Source organism: Mustelus asterias, chromosome 21, assembly GCF_964213995.1.
Source record: "Mustelus asterias chromosome 21, sMusAst1.hap1.1, whole genome shotgun sequence".
Classification (NCBI taxonomy): Eukaryota; Metazoa; Chordata; class Chondrichthyes; order Carcharhiniformes; family Triakidae; genus Mustelus; species Mustelus asterias.
The window spans coordinates 1,149,649-1,170,957 of record NC_135821.1 but is presented as its reverse complement, the minus strand read 5'-3'; the positions used below and the strand labels follow the sequence as shown (position 1 = coordinate 1,170,957).

General features: G+C 48.6%; 1 protein-coding gene across 4 annotated transcripts in view; it reads right to left on the bottom strand.

The window, feature by feature from the left end:
* Window positions 1-21,309, bottom strand: part of LOC144509009 (transcription factor PU.1-like) — a 33,066-nt gene that overhangs the window by 8,839 nt on the left and 2,918 nt on the right. Inside the window, exons 2-5 of one of the 4 annotated variants that reach the window (XM_078237251.1) lie at window positions 12,663-13,106; window positions 7,134-7,158; window positions 3,325-3,418; window positions 1,377-1,660 (exon numbers count right to left, since the gene is read on the bottom strand). In XM_078237251.1, coding sequence (XP_078093377.1) covers window positions 1,377-1,660; window positions 3,325-3,418; window positions 7,134-7,158; window positions 12,663-13,106 — 847 coding nt within the window. The remainder of the gene's footprint in view (window positions 1-1,376; window positions 1,661-3,324; window positions 3,419-7,133; window positions 7,159-12,662; window positions 13,107-21,309) is intronic. The other 3 variants (XM_078237252.1, XM_078237253.1, XM_078237254.1) reach the window with 3 other exon arrangements.

Here is a 21,309-nt window from a genome sequence, read left to right as displayed (position 1 = left end):
CAGGAGGGCGTGGGGGCAGTGGGGTGAGCATCACTGCATCTGATCCCAGGAAGCTTTGGGTACAAATACCACCCCAGGACTTGCTGGTCAAGGAAGATGCGTTTATAACACAGCCGAATAGGTACCGACTCGCAAATCCTTCCAACTCGCGCCATTGGCAGTGATGGAAAGAATGTTGGAGCCTCTACCCCCTCACTATCCATAGCTCCTTACTACAACATGTGGGTAAAAGTGGTTGTTGCCACAGCAACATGGACTCCTTGTTGGGAGGGAGGGGGGAGTGCAATTGGCTGGATGGCCAATTTGGTGCCAACAACACGAAGTTTGATCCCGGTTCTGGCTGGGGTGGAGTCAGGACCTGTCTCCTTGTCCTATCCTGTGAGTCGCAGAATCATAGAATCCCTACAGTGCAGAAGGAGGCCATTCAGCCCATCGAGTCTGCACCGACCACAATCCCACCCAGGCCCAATCCCCATAACCCCATGCATTTACCCTAGCTAGTCCCCCCTGACACTAAGTGGCAATTTACAATGGCCAATCCACCTAACCCGCACATCTTTGGACTGTGGGAGGAAACCGGAGCACCCAGAGGAAACCCACGCAGACACGGGGAGAACGTGCAGACTTCGCACAGAGAGTGACTCAAGCCAGGAATTGAACCCGGGTCCCTGGCACTGCGAGGCAGCAGTGCTAACCATTGTGCCACCTTGAGGCAGAGAACGCAAGACAATTGAAGATTATATCCAATAGTAGTATGGTAAAGAGCAAAAGAGAATCAGAAATAAAGGCCCCAGAAAGAAAAAGATAAAGATGCTGCTTAACCACTTTGAGAGGTCTCCATGCCAACTGTGCTTGCTGTTGACTCCCAGTGTTGAAGGATTTGGCACAGTGGTTAGCACTGCGGTCTCACAGCGTCAGGGACCCGGGTTTGATTCCCGGTTTGGGTCACTGTCTGTGTGGAGTCTGCACATTCTCCCCATGTCTGTGTGGGTTTCCTCCGGGTGCTCCGGTTTCCTCCCACAGTCCAAAGATGTGCGGGTTAGGTTGATTGACCATGATAAAAATTGCCCTTAGTGTCCTGAGATGCATAGGTTAGAGGGATTAGTGGGTAAATATATGGGGGTAGGGCCTGGGTGGGATTATGGTCGGTGCAGACTCGATGGGCCGAATGGCCTCTTTCTGTACTGTAGGGTTTCTATGATTTCTATGATTTCTATAACTTCAAAAATCAATGCACCCCAAGCCCCTCTGTTCCTGCACATTCATTAGAATGGTGCTGTTTAATCTACATTTCATCTCGCTATTCCTTCTGTCAAAATGCGTCGCCTTTTTCTCAGTGTTAAATTCCCCCTTATCTGTCCGTTCTGCCAACCCACCCAAGTCCTGTGGCAGTCCACGTGTGTCAGCTCATTCTCTGTTACTCCTCCAAGCTTGGTGCCGTCGGCAAATGTGGGAGACGCTACCTGGTTGTAGTCCTCCTCCAGTGGGCAGGTGGTGTGATTGGGCAGTGAAGGGTCAGGGGTGCTGACCACCTCCAGGGGGAACTGCGGGTACAGACTCTGCAAGTGGGAGACCGGCACATTCTGGAGCTGCGTGAACTGCCCACCGTCAAAATGATCGTAGCTCAGGCTGTGGTGGTCGGAGCCCGTCCAGTAATGATCTAGAAACAAGAGGAAGCAGTTCGTTAGGGGTGCCATGTCCCAGATTTCTGCCACATCATTAACCTCAGACCCTGTGCTTACTTTCCCACCAGCAAGACTCTGACAGCAGCTGTCCTGGTCCCTCCATGCCGACACTATAATTGAGAAAGGCCACCAACGCCTCTACTTTCTCAGAAGACTAAGGAAATTTGGCATGTCAGTTACGACTCTTTACAGATGCACCATAGAAAGCATTCTTTCTGGTTGTATCACAGCTTGGTATGATTCCTGCTCTGCCCAAGACCGCAAGGAACTACAAAGGGTCGTGAACACAGCCCAATCCACCACTCAAATCCATCCATTGACTCTGTCGACACTTCCCGCTGCCTCGGAAAAGCAGCCAGCATAGTCAAGGACCCCACCCACCCCGGACATTCTCTCTCCCACCTTCTTCCGTCGGGAAAAAGATACAAAAGTCTGAGGTCACGTACCAACTGACTCAAGAGCAGCGTCTTCCCTGCTGCCATCAGACTTTTGAATGGACCTATCTTGCATTAAGTTGACCTTTCCCTACACCCTAGCTATGACTGTAACACTACATTCTGCACTCTCTCGTTTCCTTCTCCCCTATGTACTTGCAATAGGTCCTCGGAGGCAGAAATCCCTTCACCAAAATCTCTTTATTTACAAGTCCGACAACAGCATACAGAGCGTTTTCAGTTTGCAGTCTACACTCGGGGTCCCAGAGGAACTGACACGCCTGGTTAAATACAAAGCAAGAGGCTCCCTGATTGGCCCATCAATTTGGCCCTTAATCAGGGACATCTTTTGATGCCAACCAAATAAACTAAATCAAATTAACTCAGGGACGACTCAAAGGGGGCAGCTCCCTAAAAGGAGCGGAACCGCCCGAAATAAAAGACAAAGTGGAAAAGAAACTTAAAACATCAAATAAAAATGTGATTAAAAGGGGTCAATAATACACCCCAGTCTCTGGAGCGTCGGAGGCTGAGGGGTGATCTTATAGAGGTCTAAAAAATAATGAGGGGCATAGATCAGCTAGATAGTCAATATCTTTTCCCACAGGTAGCGGAGTCTAAAACTAGAGGGCATAGGTTTAAGTTGAGAGGGGAGAGATACAAAAGGGCCCAGAGGGGCAATTTTTTCACAGAGGGTGGTGATTGTCTGGAACGAGCTGCTAGAGGCAGTAGTAGAGGCGGGTACAATTTTGTCTTTTAAAAAGCATTTAGACAGTTACATGGGTAAGATGGGTATAGAGGGATATGGACCAAACGTGGGAAATTGGGACTGATTTAGTGGTTAAAAAAAAAGGGGCGTCATGGACAAGCGGGCACGGAAGGCATCAACTGTGCTGGCCCTTAATCAGGGAGTTCATATTCTAACAGGCCCACCTCAATTGTTTGATTAAAGTCATTACAGTACTCTATGAACAGTATGCTTTGCCTACATAGTGCGCAAGAAACAATACTTTTCACTGTATACCGATACATGTGACAATAATAAATCAAACCAGTGTGCCATGGGAATGTAGTGTGAAGCTTAAATAAGGAGAGATGATAGATGGGGGGGACGGGAGTTGGGAGCGGGGGAGGGGATGGCGTCCGATAGTAAGGAGAAAATGGATGGTCGCTTTCAATCTCGGTCCGATACCTAAGCCACTGACCTGTCGGCTGCTCTGGCTCAGCAACATAATAGGAGCAGAAGGCAGTTGGGTGCTTGCTGTACGATTCTGTTTCATATGTTACTGCCTCAGGATACTGCAAAGAAACGGAACGGTCAGAGTTAGCTAACACACACCTCATTTACACATGCTCTTCCCCCAACACCCCCCCCCTCACTTTCTTGGACATCCCGTGATCCGTGGAGCAGAGTAAGGATCTCCTCCCCTTTGCAGCCCACAAAACATTAAACTTGTGCCGATGGAGCACCTTTCGCTTCCCGAGGATTTCCCCCAGATGCTTCAGTCAATGAAGCATTTGCTAAATGGCACTGGTGAGGCCACACCTGGAGTACTGTGAACAGTTTTGGTGTCACAGAGTCATGGAGGTTTACAACATTATGGCGGCACGGTGGCACAGTGGGTTAGCACTGCTGCCTCAAGGGCCTGGGTTTGATTCCCGGCTCGGGTTACTCGCTGTGTGGAGTTTGCATGTTCTCCCCGTGTCTGCGTGGGTTTCCTCCGGGTGCTCCAGTTTCCTCCCACAGTCCGAAAGACGCGCTGGTTCGGGGCATTGACCCGAACAGGCACCGGAGTGTGGCGACTAGGGGAATTTCACAATAACTTCATTGCAGTGTTAATGTAAGCCTTACTTGTGACCAATAAATAAACTTTTAACTTTAGCATGGAAACAGGCCCTTCGGCCTAACTTGTCCATGCCGCCCCCTTTTTTTTTTAACCACGAAATCAGTCCCAATTTCCCACGTTTAGTCCATATCCCTCTACACCCATCTTACCCATGTAACTATCTAAATGCTTTTTAAAGGACAAAATTGTACCCGCCTCTACTACTACCTCTGGCAACTTGTTCCAGACACTCACCACCCTCTGTGAAAAAATTGCCTCTCTGGACCCTTTTGTATCTCTCCCCTCTCACCTTAAACCTATGCCCTCTAATGTTAGACACCGCTACCTGTGGGAAAAGATATTGACTATCGAGCTGATCTGTGCCCCTCATTATTTTATAGAACTCGATAAGATCACCCCTCAGCCTCCTACGCTCCAGAGAAAAAAGTCCCAGTCTAATAAAGTCTAATCTGAGTTTAGTTTATTTTATTAAAGTAAAGTTTATTTATTAGTCACAAGTAAGGCTTACATTAATGTTGCAATGAAGTTATTGTGAAATTCCCCTAAGTCGCCACATTCTTTTCTCTCCTTACAGATGCTGCCAGACCTGCTGAGATTTTCCAGCGTTTTCTCTTTTGGTTTCAGATTCCAGCACCCGCAGTAATTTGCTTTTATACAGATAGATTTTTGAACAGCAAAGGAATTAAGGGTTATGGTGAGCGGGCGGGTAAGTGGAGCTGAGTCCACGAAAAGATCAGCCATGATGTTATTGAATGGCGGAACAGGCTCGAGGGGCCAGATGGCCTACTCCTGCTCCTGGTTCTTATGTTGTTATGTTCTTATGAATGTAAGGCTACTTGCGACGCTAATAAATAAACTTTAAATTTTGATCGGGGGTGCAGGGCAGAGGGGGAGAAACTGCCCCCCCCCCCTGTGCTCCTCTTCTCAAAAACAGCCCTGGGACCTTTTGTGTCCATCTGACAGAGCAGGAGTGGTCTTAGTTTGTTATCTTGTTCATCGTAACAGTGTGCAGAGACCTCAGCTCTGCAACTGGGAACGCGGAGCGGAGAATTAAGGCAAGCACATTGGTTTAAAAGAAAAATAAATGAAATGTATTTGCAAAACCCTGGCTCAGCCGTGACTCGCATGTCTGGCATGGGGCCAGTAAATTTGAATATTTCCACAAGAGGCTTTGGTATAATGTTTCATTCTAAATGTGTGTCAATAAACAGATTGGTGAATTGGTTCTGGTGGCTTGCTCTGACAAATTAACGCCCGTGGTAACTCAGGTGGATGGGGGCCGTGAGGTTAAAACTCAAGCTCCCATCTGTTTCCTCTCCATGTTTGTGCGCACGGCACTTCAGACTCTTAATCTGGCACCCCAGGGTGCTCGGGACGGATGCACATGGGGGGAGGGGAGATTACCAAATGGAGTGTGGAAATAATTTGAATACAGAGTGTGGCCTGGCCTCCCCTCCCCAGGCCGTTGCCTCAATCCCACGGGCTATCGGATGTCAGTTCATAGCAAATCGCAACCCATTCAACCATGCTTAGCACCTGCTTCAGCGTTGTCCCTCCCTCCACTTGGCAGTGCCGACTGAGCTGGGCCTCTAGAAGGCACTGAGCTGGTCAAGTTGGTGACAGAAGTTCAAGGTCCCGCCAATCAGACAACTCTCTGGCAACACTGCTTTATTTATGAGCATGTCATTATTTATTAACATTAATTTATTAATTATACTGCGATGAAGCTACTGTGAAAATCTCCTAGTCGCCACACTCCAGCGCCTGTTCGGGTCAGTGCCCCCAACCAGCACATCTTTCAGAATGTGGGAGGAAACCGGAGCACCCGGAGGAAACCCACGCAGACACGGGGAGAACGTGCAAACTTCATACAGACACTGACCCGAGGCGGGAATCGAACCTGGGTCCCTGGCACTGTGAGGCAGCAGTGCGAACCACTGCTCCACCGTGCCACCCCAACTGTGGGTCCGAAGTCATTATACATATAGGTCAGACCAGGTAAGGACGACAGATTTCCTCCCCTGAAGGTCATGAGTGAAGCAGATGGGTTTTTCCAACAGTTTCATGGTCACCATTGCTCTTTATTCCAGGTTTAGTTAATGAATTAACCAAAATTGAATTGAGCTTTGGGAAGCTAAAGTTTGTAGGATGGGTTATGTGATGAGGGAACTGGGGAGTTCCAGAGGGAGATGTGAGATACACCAGCCTTCCGCAAGATGTGAGATAGACAAGTCAGCTTTCAGCCAAATTTCATGGAGGAGACAGTGGTGTAGTGGCAACGTCACTAATCTCCCGGAGGAAACCCACATAGATATGGGGAGAACGTGCAAACTCCACACAGACAGTGATCCAAGCCGGCAATCGAACCAGGTCCCCGATGAGGCAGCAGTGCTAACCACTGTGCCGCCAAAAGCAAAAGCTAGTATTGGTGACCACAGTCAAACTATCATTGATTGTTGTAAAAACTGATCTGGTTTACTAATGTCTCTTTAGGGAAGGGAATCTGCCGTCCTTACCAGGTCTGGCCTACATGCGACTTCAGAGCCACAGCAATGACTCTGAATGGTTCTCATCTGCTTGTGAAATGGTTTAGCAAGCCACTCAGTTTGGGGTTTATTTCCGTTTATGAGACGTGGGCATCACTGGCTGGGGTTGGCATTTTTTGCCTATTCCTCATTGCCTTGGGGGAGGGCAGTTAAAAACCAAACACGTTGCTGTGGCTCTGGAGTCACATGTAGGCCAGACCGGGTAAAGATGGCAGATTTCCTTCCCTAAAGGGACATTAGTGAACTAGATGGGCTGTTATGACAGCGGTTTCATGGTCACGAGTAGACTTTTAATTTCATATTTTTATTGAATTCAAATTTCAACATCTGCCATGGCGGGATTCGAACCCAGGTCCCTGGAGCATTACCCTGGGTCTCTGGATTACTAATCGAGTGATAATACCACTACACCACCGCCTCGCCAAGCTCAAGGGATGGATAGCGAATGCTGGCTGTTACGCCCACGTCCGGTGCAAGAATTTTTTTTTTTTAAAAAAGGTTTATTTCTACTAAGATATGATAAGGTTGGCATGTCTGAACATATCACCTCAGAATAAAGATATGTAAACATTTCTGCAGCTTGCAACAAAAACATAACCCTTAAAGCGGCTTCGTACTTACGAGAGAAATCTGTGATGTTTCAATCCTAGAGGGAAGGAACAAAATAAAAGAATGTTAGGAGGTCAACATTTAACAGGGTTTCAGCTCAGACCCACTGAGAGGTGAGGTGATCCTTCTGGGAGGCCGCTATCAGCACTCTGGGATGTTTCCATCCCTGAAGTAGCCGAATCCAAAGTTCAAGTCTTTTTAAGTTGATTTATTAATGTCCCAAATAGGCTTACATTAACACTGTGACTGTGAAAATCCCCTATCGCCACACTCTGGCGCCAGTTTGGGTAAACTGAGGGAGAATTTAGCACGGCGGCACAGTGGTTAGCACTGCTGCTTCACAGCGCCAGGGACCCGGGTTCAAATCCCAGCTTGGGTCACTGTCTGTGTGGAGTCTGCACGTTCTCCCCGTGTCCGAGTGGGCTTCCTCTGGGTGCTCCGGTTTCAAACAACAAAGAAAATTACAGCACAGGAACAGGCCCTTCGGCCCTCCAAGCCTGCACCGACCATGCTGCCCGACTTAACTAAAACCCCCTACGCTTCCGGGGACCATATCCCTCTATTCCCATCCTATTCATGTACTTGTCAAGACGCCCCTTAAAAGTCACTACCGTATCCGCTTCCACTACCTCCCTCAGCAACGAGTTCCAGGCACCCACCACCCTCTGTGTAAAAAATCTGCTTCGTACATCTCCTTTAAACCTTGCCCCTCGCACCTTAAACCTATGCCCCCTAGTAATTGACTCTTCCACCTATAGTCCGAATGACGTGCTGGTTAGGTGGATTGGCCATGCTAAATTCTCCCTCAGTGTACCCGAACAGATGTGGGGACAGGGGGATTTTCACAGTAACTTCATTGCAGTGTTAATGTAAGCCTTACTTGTGACACCAATAAATAAATAAATAACCCAATCATTCAACCTTAATAAGAGTGAACCACAGTGACCCAAGCCAGGAATCAAACCTGGGCCCCTGGCGCTATGAGGCAGCAGTGCTAACCACTGTGCCACTGGGCCGCCCATACTAAGTGTGCTCGATCTGGGAATAAGGGCACGAGGGGGAAATGTCGCAGTCAATTTGCTCATGGGAGGCTCTCAAAAACAGCCAAGTGCTAAAATGGTTGAATAATCTGATTGTTAGGAGGGGGAGAACCTTAAAGTAGTTTTGTGGACCAATAATTGCCCACTGGTGTCGCGGGGAATGGCTTCAGTAGGGAAGTGTAAAGCAGAACACATACAGGGATCTGCTTCTGTGCATTCCTTTGTCAATGTCCCTTTCAGAACAAAAGTAAATGCAGCTGCCACTCCCAACTGATGGAGCTGGACTTCTTACCTACAGGCTAACCCCATTCAAGATTACTTACAAGGCTCCCTGAGTGAATACAGCTCCTGGCATAATACCCAGACACCCAAGGTGGAATTTCCCCGTCCCAGCCACCAGGGGAATCATAGCGTGGGTGGGGGGGGGGGGGTGGGGGGGGAGGGTGGGTGAGACCGTGCGAAGGTCCGTTGACCTCGGGAGGGATTTTCCGGTTTTGAGGCTGCCAGAAAATCCCACCCCCCCCCGAGTCTAGGAAGTTTACACATATAAAATCAGAGATTTCCTCCCACATTCCAAAGATGTGCAGGTTAGGTGGATTGGCCATGCTAATATTGCCCCTTAGTGTCCAAAAATGTGCAGGTTAGGTGGATTGGCCATGCTAAATTGCCCCTTAGTGTCCAAAGATGTGTAGGTTAGGTGGATTGGCCATGCTACTTTTGCCCCTTAGTGTCCAAAGATGTGCAGGTTAGGTGGATTGGCCATGATAATATTGCCCCTTTGTGTCAGGGATACTAGCTAGGGTAAATACATGGGGTTATGGGGATAGGGCCTGGGTGGTCAGTGCAGGCTTGATGGGCCAAATAGCCTCCTTCTGCACCGTATGATCCTAAGAATCCTGCAGAAGATGGCCATTTGGCCCATTGAGTTGGTGATGGCTCTTTGAAAGAGCGGTCCAATTTAGTCCAATACGCCACAATGCTAAATTGCCCCTTAGTGTCGGGGAGACTAGCAGGTAAATACGTGGGGTTAGGGGGATAGGGCCTGGGTGGGATTGTTGTCGGCGCAGGCTCGATGGGCCAAAGGGCCTGCTTCTGCACCATAGGGATTCTATGATTGCTTAGCTTACTCCTGCCGTCGGGAAAACAACTCAAGCTTCCCTCGTCTCACCAGGTCAAGTCTGATCTCATTCCCTTCCCTCCTTTCTCATCAAAGATAATGACTTTGCCGGTCTCGGCTTCAATTCCAAGCTGTGAGATGGAGAGATTTTGGTGAATGGGCCAAAAACCACTTCTGTTACCATCTCCTTCCTGGGTGAAGGAGCTCTAGGGCGGAGTAAGGGAATGTTTGAAGGTGCGAGGTTGCAGAGGATGGACATGCCAAACCATTCCTCACCCCACCCCTGCTGACAGCAACAGCCCTGCTCACTCCATCCAGACCGGCTCTGTGGAGTGGCTCCTACTTCATGAAAATACAAGGAAATAAATGGGAACGTGATCGGAATTACGCATGTGGGATAAAAGGATTGGAATCAATCTACACAACTGGGCATGGCAGCTGAGTAGGACTTCTGGGGAATGCTTGTTGATTAGCACTGCTGCCTCACAGCACCAAGGACCCGGGTTCGATTCCCGGCTTGGGTCACTGTCTGTGTGGAGTTTGCACATTCTCCCCGTGTCTGCGTGGGTTTCCTCCGGGTGCTCCGGTTTCATCCCACACTCCAAAGATGTGCGGGTTAGGTGGATTGGCCCTGTTAAACTGCCCCTTAGTGTCAGGGGTACTAGGAGGGTAAATATATGGGGTTACGGGGCTGGGACCTGAGTGGGATTGTTGTCGGTGTAGGCTCAATGAATGACCACATCCAAACAAGCTCTTAGCAACAAAGGATCAGGTGTAGGCCACGTGCCCTCTCCAGCCCGTTTCGGCATTCAGTGAGATCAGTGATCTGTGTCCGAACTCCATCTACGTGCCTTAGTTCCATCACCCTTACAGGTTAAACCTGTCAGGAGTGATTGAACAGGCTGTGCCTTTTTACTCCAGGAAGAAGACGGAGAGGTAACTTATCATAGAATCCCTACAATACAGAGGAGGCCCTTCGGCCCATCAAGCCTGCACTGACAACAATCCCACCCAGATCCTATCATAGAATCCCTACAGTGCAGAAGGAGGCCATTCGGCCCATCAAGTCTGCACCAACCACAATCCCACCCAGGTCCTATCCCCTGTAACCCCAAGTTAGCTAGTCCCCTTCACACTAAGGGGCAATTTAGCATGGCCAATCCACCTAACCCCCACATCTTAGGTCCTATCCCCGTAACCCCACATATTTACCCTCCTAGTACCCCTGACACTAAGGGAGAATTTAGCATGGCCAATCAACCTAACCCGCACATCTTTGGACTGTGGGAGAAACCGGAGCACCCGGAGGAAACCCACGCAGAAGAATGTGCAAACGTCACATGGGCAGTGACCCGGGTCCCTGGCGCTGTGAGACAGCAGTGCTAACCACTGTGCCACCCAATTTAATAGAGGTCTTTTAGATTAAGAGGTCTTAATAGAGGTCTTTAAGACTACAAAATGAATCAATAAAGGAGATAGTGGCACAGTGATAGTGTCGCTGGGGACCCCGGCTAATGCTCTGGGACCTGGGTTCGAATCCCACCACAGCAAATGGTGGAATTTAAATTCAATTCAAAAACATCTGGAATTAAAAGTCTAATGATGACCATGACAAGTGTCGTAAAAACCTATCTGGTTCACTGATGTCCTACATGTGACAACTGACCCACAGAAATGTGGTCAACTCTTACATGCCCTCTGAAATGGCTTAGCAAGCCACCCAGTTCAAGGGCAACTGGGGGAGGGCAATAAATGCGATGCCCACATCCCAAAAAAAAAGAGGTGGACACGGATGTTTCCACTTGCGGGGAAGGCAAAAGCAGGGAATCTTAAATATTAAACAGACATTGACAAATCCAACTGGGAATCCCGAATAAACTTCTTCATCTAGAGAGAGTGTGGGAATCGCTGCCACAAGGAACTGTCACGGTGAATAGCACAGCTGCATTCACAGAGAACCAGATAAACATATGAGGGAGAAAGGAATGAAAGTATATGCTGATGGGGTTAGTTGGAAAGTGGGTGGGACCATTCCAATTGGAATATAAATACTGGACTGGCAGGGTAAGCTGAACACTGTGTCCCTGCTGTATATTCCAGGTGAAATGCCCTCCTGTGACGAAGACCAAATACAACAAAGTTTGAGAGCTCCAATCAGGAGATTAAGAGAATCATCTTTACTAAGAGGGTGGTGAGAATGTGGAACTCAGTCACATTTAGCGAATCAGCAATAGCCTCTCTGGCGTCTGGGATGTACTGCTCAGCCTTTTGGCAAAGATCAAGTGTAGTTTTGCTGTTCTGCACTTGGTTGAAGTCATGAGGTTACACTGAGGCTTCATTTGAAGCAATTTTAAAAAGCGACATCTAAGCCTTTTGGCTAAGATGCAAATGAGATCAAGCCTTGGAGGAGTACTGTGTACAGTTTTGGTCTCCTTACTTGAGAAGGGATATGCTGGCACTGGAGGGGGTTTAACAACACCAGGTTAAAGTCCAACAGGTTTATTTGGTGGCTTTTGCTACCAAATAAACCTGTTGGACTTTAACCTGGTGTTGTTAAACTTCTTACTGTGTTTACCCCAGTCCAACGCCGGCATCTCCACATCATGACTGGAGGGGGTGCAGGGGAGATTCACTAGGTTGATTCTGGAGTTGAGAGGGTTGGCTTATGAGGAGAGACTGAGTAGACTGGGGCTATACTCATTGGAATTCAGAAGAATGAGGGGAGATCGGTTAGAAACATACAAGATTATGAAGGGAATAAATAAGATAGAAGCAGGGAAGTTGTTTCCGCTGGCATGTGAAACTAGAACTAGGGGGCATGGCCTCAAAATAAGGGGGAGCAGATTTAGGACTGAGTTGAGGACGAACTTCTTCCATCAAATGGTTGTGAATCTGTGGAATTCCCTGTCCAGTGAAGCAGTTGAGGCTAGCTCATTGAATGTTTTTAAGGCAAGGATAGATAAATCTTTGAACAGTAAAGGAATTAAGGGTTATGGTGAGCGGACGGATAAGTGGAGCTGAGTCCATGAAAAGATCAGCCATGATCTTATTGAATGGCGGAGCAGGCTCGAGGGGCCAGATGGCCTACTCCTGCTCCTAGTTCTTATGTTCAATGCTTACTCTAATCAGCTTGGATCATGTAGATCAAGCCCATGACAGGAAGTGGTCAGTCTGTCTTGTCAGCTTGGATCTGGAATGTCTCACTTGTTGAGACTTTGAATTGGATTGGATTGAATCAGATATAAATTTTTTAAAAATAAGGCTCTGGCCAGCGCGTAATGTCCTCGAGACCCTGAGGGAAAAGGAGATGGTGGATCCTGTCGCATGGTTCCCTGAGCAGACTGTCAGTGTCATCTGGCAGAATGCCTCATCACCAGAACTCACAAACAAGCACCAAGACCCCGGCTTGGCTGGTGGTGAGAAGGGCACTCCCCGTCAGATCCTTCATGCACGCTTGAGGTCTCAACACCACTGCGCGCTGCCCTCGGAGCGGCTGCGGGAGTGATGAGACGGTCGCACACCTCCTTGTGGAATGTGCCTTTGCAAAGAAGGTCTGGAGTGAGATGCAGTGGTGTTTGTCGAGGTTCATCCCCAGCAGCTCGGTGACGCAGGGCGCTGCGCTCTACGGGCTGTTTCCGGGGACGCACACCGAGACCAATATCAACTGCTGCTGGAGGGTCATCAACTCGGTGAAGGGCGCTCTTTGGTCTGCCCGAAACTTGCTGATCTTCCAGTGTAAAGATTTGTCCTCGACCGAGTGTTGCAGACTGGCACATTCCAAGGTCCAGGGCTATGTGCTGAGGGATGCTCTCAAGCTTGGGGCAGCCGCTGCAAAGGCACAATGGGGAAAGGCCACCATTTTAAAGCTTTCAACCAAGGCAGACCGAGGGGCCAGTAACTGTAAAAAACCCTCGGACTGCGTAACTGTGTGGAACTCTGTAAAAACAGCACACAGTGAAATGTGAGGAATGCATATAGTTTGTTGAAAAACTGAACTCTAATGTATGTAATGTCTTGGAACAGAGCACTGTAAACTATTGAAGTTAAGGAAATTGTAAATGTGACTGCTTTTTGCACTGTTTGTAATGATTGGAAATGTCGTTTCTGTAATGGTTTATTTCAGAGTATTTATGAATAAAGTATATTTTTGAAAAAAAAATAAGGCTCTGGTCAAACCCCACTTGGAATATCGTGAGCAGTTTGGACCCCCTACCTAAGGAAGGATGTGCTGGCCTTGGAGGGGGCCCCAGAGGAGGTTCACAAGAATGATCCCAGGGAATGAACAGTTTGTCATATGAGGAACGGTTGAGGACTCTGGGTCTGTACTCGATGAAGTTTAGAAGGATGAGGGGGGATCTTATTGAAACTTACAGGATACTGAGAGGCTTGGATAGAGTGGACGTGGAGAGGATGTTTCCACTAGTGGGAGAGACTAGAACCTCAGAGGCACAACCTCAGAGTGAAGAGACGCTCCTTTAAAACAGAGATGAGGAGGAATTTCTTCAGCCAGAGAGTGGTGAATCTGTGGAACTCTTTGCCACAGAGGGCTGTGGAGGGCAGGTCATTGAGTGTCTTTAAGACAGAGATAGATCGGTTCTTGATCAATAAGGGGATCAAGGGTTGGGGGGAAGGCAGAATGGGGATGAGAATCATATTAGCCATGATTGAATGACAAAGCAGAATCGATGGGCCAAATGGCCTAATTCTGCTCCTATATCCTATGTGTGGACAGGGTGGATGGGAAGTAGCTATTCCCCTTAATTGAAGGGTCAATACTGAGGGGGATAGCATTTTAAGGTGAGGGGCAGGAGGTTTAGGGGGGATTTGAGGAACACTTTTTTCACCCGGGGGGGGGTGTTGTGAGTCTGGAATGCACTGCCCGAGAGGCGGGAAACCTCACAACCTTTAAAAAGTACATGGATTAGCACTTGAAATGTCACAACATTCAAGGCAATGGGCCGAGTGCTGGAAGGTGGGACTAGTGTCGATTTAGTGTAGTTCCACTGGCGCACACTCGATGGGCTGAAGGGCCTCGTCTGTACTCTTATGGCTCTGACATTCTGAGGTCATTTGCACAGCGCTAATTAAATGCAAGCCTGAATTTATCCTACAGTTCCAAGCACAGCTTCCATGATCATGAGGGAAGCCATTTTTAAAGTTTATTTATTGATCAAGTATGACTTACATTAACACTGCAATGAAGTTACTGTGAGATTCCCCTAGTCGCCACAGTCCGGCGCCTGTTTGGGTCAATGCACCCTAACCAGCACGTCTTTCAGACTGTGGGAGGAAACCGGAGCACCCGGAGGAAACCCACGCTAACACGGGGAGAACGCGTAAACTCCACACAGACAGTGGCCCAAGCCGGGAATCGAACCTGGGTCCCTGGCGCTGTGAAGCAGCAGTGCTAAACACCGTGCCAACCAATTCTTTTTCTTTCCTTCCTCCATAAAGGGGAAGGAAAGTCATGCAGAAAGTGAAAATTGAAAAACCTGCCCTCGAGACAGACCACATGTCTTCCCACAAGGTGTGTGGGCTCGGGGGATTAGCAGGGTAAATATGTGGGGTTACGGGAAGAGGGCCTGGGTAAGATTCTTTGTTGGAGAGTCGGTGCCGACTCGATGGGCTGAATGGCCTCCTTCTGCACTGGAGGGATCCTATGATTCACATCGGGAAGATTTCTTGACCCACATGGAGAAAGACTCACAGGTGACTCAAGGTCACGTTAACATACATAGAGTTACACATTACAGAATGCCTCCACTTAGAACAAACCGCAAAGATAAGCATACATCACCTCCAAAGGAAAGAATATCTGCTCAGAATGAGATTCCCTTCCTCGTCTCTCTGTCAGAGTCATCTGTGACGCAAGTTTGGTCAGTCCCTGATTGGACACGCATCTGCCAACTCAGCATGAAATTGCCCATTTCACTCAAAAGTGGCCACAGGAAGAGCTGATGTGGGAAATGAATCAACTGGTCTGCCTGAGAATGTGGTGGAGGCAGGTTCAATTGAGGCGGTGGCCTAGTGGTATTATCGCTAGACTATTAATCCACAAACTCACCTAATGTTCTGGAGACCCGGGTTCGGATCCCGCCCACAGCAGGTGGTAGAATTTGAATTCAATAAAAAATAACTGGAATTAAGAATCAACTGATGACCATTATCGGAAAAACCCATCTGGTTCGCTAATGTCCTCTAGGGAAGGAAATCTGCCCTCCTTACCCGGTCTGGCCTACATGTGACTCCAGAGTGGGGCGTGTACATGTACACTGGGGGGCAGAGGCCCATTCACACCACAATTCCCGTGGCCACGAATCCCAATGAGAAAAGTGGCTAATTTCCCGTGGGATTAGCAACGACAGAAAGTTCAGCACGACAGAATTTCACATCATGTTATAGGAGAAGGCCATTCTGCGCTGACTATACAACTGAGCAACTCAGCGAGTGCCACTCCCCTGCCTTCTCCCCGTGACCCTGCACATTCTTCCTTTTCCAGATTCCCTTTTGAATCTCATTATAATTCATCCGTGGGACATGGGTGTCTCTGGCTGGGCCAGCATTTGTTGCCCATCCCCTTGTTGCCCTTGGAGGGCAGTTGAGAGTCAACCACATTGCTGTGGCTCTGTAATGTGTAACTCTACGTGACCTTGAGTCACCTGTGAAGCCTTCTCCATGTGGGTCAAGAAATCTTCCCGATGTGAATCATAGGACCCCTCCAGTGCAGAAGGAGCCCATCGACTCTCCAACAGAGCATCTTACCCAGGCCCTCTCCCCGTAACCCCACATATTTACCCTGCTAATCCACCTAGCCTACACACCTTGTGGGAAGACATATGACCTGTCTCATGTAGGCCTGACCAGGTAAGAATGGTAGATTTCTTTCCATAAAGGACATTAGTGAACCAGATGGGTTTTTCCGACAATCGACAATGGTTTCATGTTAATCAGTAGATTCTTAATTCCAGATATTCTTCATTGAATTCAAATTCCACCATCTGCTGTGGCGGGATTCGAACCCAGGTCCCTTAGAACATTAGCTGAGTTTCTGGATTAATAGGCTAGCAATAATACTAGGCCATCACTTCAATTGAACCTGCCTCCACCACAGTCTCAGGCACTGCATTCCATATCCTAACCACTCGCTGTGTGGAAAAGTTTCTCCTCGCGTCTTCATTGCTTCTTTCACCATGGTGGCACAGTGGTTAGCACTGCTGCCTCACAGCGCCAGGGACCCAGGTTCGATTCCCGGCTTAGGTCACTGTCTGTGCACATTCTCCCCGTGTCTGCATAGATTTCCTCCGGATGCTCCGGTTTCCTCCCACAGTCTGAAAGACGTGCTGGTTGGGTGCATTGACCCGAACAGGCGCCAGAGTGTGGTGACCAGGGGAATTTCACAGTAACTTCATTGCAGTGTTAATGTAAGCCTTAATTGTGACTAATAAATAAACTTTAACTTTATGGGACTAGTTCAGTTTAGGAAACTTGGTCGGCATGGACAAGTTGGGTCGAAGGGCCTGTTTCCGTGCTGTATATCTCTATCACTATTTATACTTGAATTATGTACAAAGAAAGTTGCACTCCTCACAGAGCTTTCTTATATTGTGGATTTTAAGATAAAAAGAATTCCACCCCCCCCCCCCCCCCCTCCCCCAGCTTCCCTAGAAGACACCAGTCTTGATGGTTATGGTTCTATAGTCACTCCAGGATACTGGACTTGAGTGGTTAACCTTGGTGTCTGAGCACATGTGGCAGGCAGCTAGTTATTCACCCTAGCTGGTCCTCATTGCTGTCCATACTAATTCCAGTAGTCATTGTACTTAAGCACATCAGGAGCTGGGCTGATAATGAGACACAAATCTTTCCAGCAAATAATGCCACTGAGTGCCAAACCTGCCACCTCCCTGGTCTTTATGACTCATCAGCAAATGCTGCAAACTCAGGAGTTAAACTCGCTCCACTCTGGCCCAAAATTCACGCTGCTGAAATTCACGTCATCACTAATCTTCATGGCGATTAGGGTGGCACGGTGGCACAGTGGTTAACACCGCTGCCTCACAGCGCCAGGGACCCGGGTTCAATTCCGGCCTTGGGTCACTGTCTGTATGGAGTCTGCACGTTCTCCCCATGTCTGTGTGGGTTTCCTCCGGGTGTTCTGGTTTCCTCCCACAGTCCAAAGATGTGCAGGTTAGGTGGATTGGCCATGCTAAATTGCCCCTTAGTGTCCAAAGATGTGCAGGTTAGGTGGATTGGCCATGCTCAATTGCCCCTTAGTGTCCAACGATGTGTGGGTTACGTGGATTGGCCATGCTAAATTGCCCCTTAGTGTCCAAAGATGTGCAGCTTATGTGGATTGGCCATGCTAAATTGCCCCTTATTGTCCAAAGATGTGTAGGTTAGTGGATTGGCCATGCTAAATTGTCCCTTAGTGTCCAATGATGTGCAGGTTAGGTGGGATTAGCCATGTGGGGGGGTTACAGGGATAGGGCGGGGGAAAGGGCCTCTACAAGAGAGTTAGTGCAGACTCGATGGGCTGAATGGCCTCTTCTGCACTGTAGGGATTTTATGGTCTACTATCAATCCTACGACAATATTTGGAGGAGAAGGAGTATCTCCTCATGTCTTGACTGACACACGTCCATCAAACAGCACCTACAGGGCATTCAATCCATCCCCAAGTCCCTGCATTTGCCCACATGTCAACTCCTGCAGCTTGGTCAGAGAGAGGTGCCCAATTTGAGGAGCACAGTGACTTCCCTGTGAAGCAGGTCAAAGGGGAAGAGCACTAAGTATTTTGGCGTCACCCTCATTGCTTTGTTAACTCAACTGTCTGGTGCCCGTTTGAGTTTTGTCTCCCTTGCCTCATTGCCTTTTGCTTTAATCAGCACATAACCATCAAAGACAGAAAGCTTTCTTTAAACCAAGGACTACCTTTGCATTTCGGACAAAGCAATCCAACCTGTCTCATTACTGCCCACAGGATGGGCCCCATTTTCCATTAGAAAAGCTTCTCCTCGAGGTGGACTGGTGGTAATCAAGAGAGGCCCAGGCTAATGCTCCATCGACATGGGTTCAAATCCCATCATAGCAGCTGCTGGCATTTCAATTCAGTTAAACTTTATTTATTAGTCATCAGTAAGGCTTACATTAACACTGCAATGAAGTTACGGTGAAAATCCCCCTAGTCACCACATTCCGGCACGTGTTCGGGGTACACTGAGGGGCAATTTAGCACGGCCAATGTATCTAACCAGCGTGTCTTTCAGACTGTGGGAGGAAACCGGAGCACCCGGAGGAAACCCACGCAGATCGTGCAAACTTTGCACAGACAAGTGACCCAAGCCAGGAATTGAACCCGGGTCCCTGGCGCTGTGAGGCAGCAGCGCTAACCCACTGTGTCACCGTGCCACCCACACAGATTCAATTAATAAATCTGGGATATGAAGTTAGCCGAAACCCTACCACCCGGAACGGAAATCTTCATTGGCCAAGGGCAGGATTATATGATCTCGCCCAAGCGAGGCGATAAAATCCCTTCCGGTGTCTCAGTAAAGGTGACCATGAAACTATCATCGATTGTTGGAAAAACCCATCTGGTCCACTCATATCCTTTCGGGAAGGAAATCTGCCGTCCTTACCCGGTCTGGCCCTCATGTGACTCCAGAGCCACAGCAATGTGGTTGACTCTTAAGTTCCCCTCTGAAATGTTAAATTCAAGGGCAATCAGGAATGGGCTACAACAGCCATTGGGCAAAGCCACATTTATTGTCCACAGGTGATCCAAGAAGGTATTGTCCCTTTGAACCTCGGATGGATGGTTCTCCTGCCATGGTGTTTGGTGGGAAAATTAAGGCTGGCAGATCCTTCATAGGAGTACCCGGAGTTGTCCGCTGCGAATGTATAGTGCAGGGCTAAATGAAGCTGTACAAGGAGACCATAATACGGACTGGGTGTTTAATGCAGGCAATTTTGTCCTGTCTGCAATCACAATACTCAAAAGGTTGCTGCATTAGAGAAGTGATTTTCTATTCGGGTGACCGCATAATATGGGCGTTGTGTCACCTGACAAACACTTCAGAAACTACAATAAGGGAAATTACACCAATTATTTATTTGCACTTTCCATTTGGAGCCTATCCTTCTTGTTTAATTTTCCTACATACGCAATGAGATCTCAATCTCATCCCAGTTAATGGCAAACACATTGGACTAATAATTGGGCAATAATTAAGAGACAAGTGTCAATCAAGATCTTTGAGACAGTCCACTGGAGCACCAACATACAATACAGTAGGGGTGGCACGGTGGCGCAGTGGTTAGCACAGCTGCCTCACAGCGCCAGGGACCCGGGTTCAATTCCAGCCTCGGGTCACTGTCTGTGTGGAGTTTGCACGTTCTCCCCGTGTCTGCGTGGGTTTGCTCCGGGTGCTCCGGTTTCCTCCCACGCTCCAAAGATGTGCAGGTTAGATGGGCTGGCCATGCTAAATTGCCCCTTAGTGTCAGGGGGATTAGCAGAGTAAATATGTGGGATACGGCCCGTGGTTGGCTCAGGCTTGATGGGCCGAATGGTCTCCTTCTGCACTGTAGGGATTCTATGATTCTACAATGGACGGGAGAGGGGGACGATATTACCCCAGCCTTATCTAAATTTCGGATTTCAGCCACACTGAGGTATTGAAAAGAAATAACAAAGTTAAAGTTTATTTATTAGTCACAAGTAGGCTTACATTAACACTGCAATGAAGTTACTGTGAAAATCCCTTAGTCGCCACACTCCGGTGCCTGTTCGGGTACGCTGAGGGAGAATTTAGCATGGTCAATGCACCCTAACCAGCACGTCTTTCGGACTGTGGGAGGAAACCGGAGCGCCCGGAGGAAACCCACGCAGACACGGGGAGAACGTGCAAACTCCACACAGACAGTGACCCCAAGCCGGGAATTGAACCCAGGTCCCTGGCACTCTGCAAACCACTGTGCCACCGTGCCACCCTTACGCATCAATTAAGAAATGCTTCGCATGTTCCTTGAACTGTTCTTCCTAATGTTAATCCCTGGAATTGTCTGGAATAAAATCGATTCAATTGCGCAATTATCCCTGTGCCACAGCTAGATCAGGAACTGCAGTGAGAGGAGTGTGGGTGCGGTTTTACTGACACATCTTTCATCTTATTAGTGACTGAAGATTGATGCAGTGTAGGTGGCGGGGGGGGGAGTGTTAAAAGGATCCACAACAACAAATTGGCATGTACACAGTGTCTCAAAAATGGTAAAAATATCCCCAGGCAATTGACAGGAGCATTTTTTCAACAAGATGTGACAACTGGTTACATGAGGAGCTACAGGGACAGGTAGGATCAGCCCGAGAGATTTTTAGAGCATCTTAAAAGAGTGAGAGGCAGAGGGAGAGAAGTCTATTTATTAGTGTCACAAGTAGGCTTACATTAACACTGCAATGAAGTTACTGTTAAATTCCCCTAGTCGCCACACTCCAGCGCCTGTTCGGGTACACTGAGGGCAAACTTAGCATGGCCAATGCACCTAACCAGCAAGTCTTTCGGACTGTGGGAGGAAACCGGAGCACCCGGAGGAAACCCACGCAGACACGGGGAGAACGCGGTGACACAGCATTGTCCGTGCGGAGTTTGCACGTTCTCCCCGTGTCTGCGTGGGATTCCTCCCACAGTCCAAAAGACTTGCTGGTTAGGGTTGTGCCAACCCATGGGTTTTTGCAACAATCAATTATCATTTCGTGGTCACTATTACTGAGACACCCGGAGGAAACCCATGCAGACACGGGGAGAATGTGCAGACTCCGCACAGACAGACAGTGACCCAAGCCGGGAACCGAACCCAGGACCCCTGGCGCTGTGAGGCAGCAGTGCTGACCACTGTGCTACCGTGCAGCCCCAAGGGTTTGGGGGCGAGAGTTCCACAGCTGAAGGCAGGACTGCCAACGGCAGGGCGATTAAAATCAGGGATGCCCAAGCCGGCTTGAGTGAGAAGCATGAAGGGGGATGCAGGGCTGCAGAAA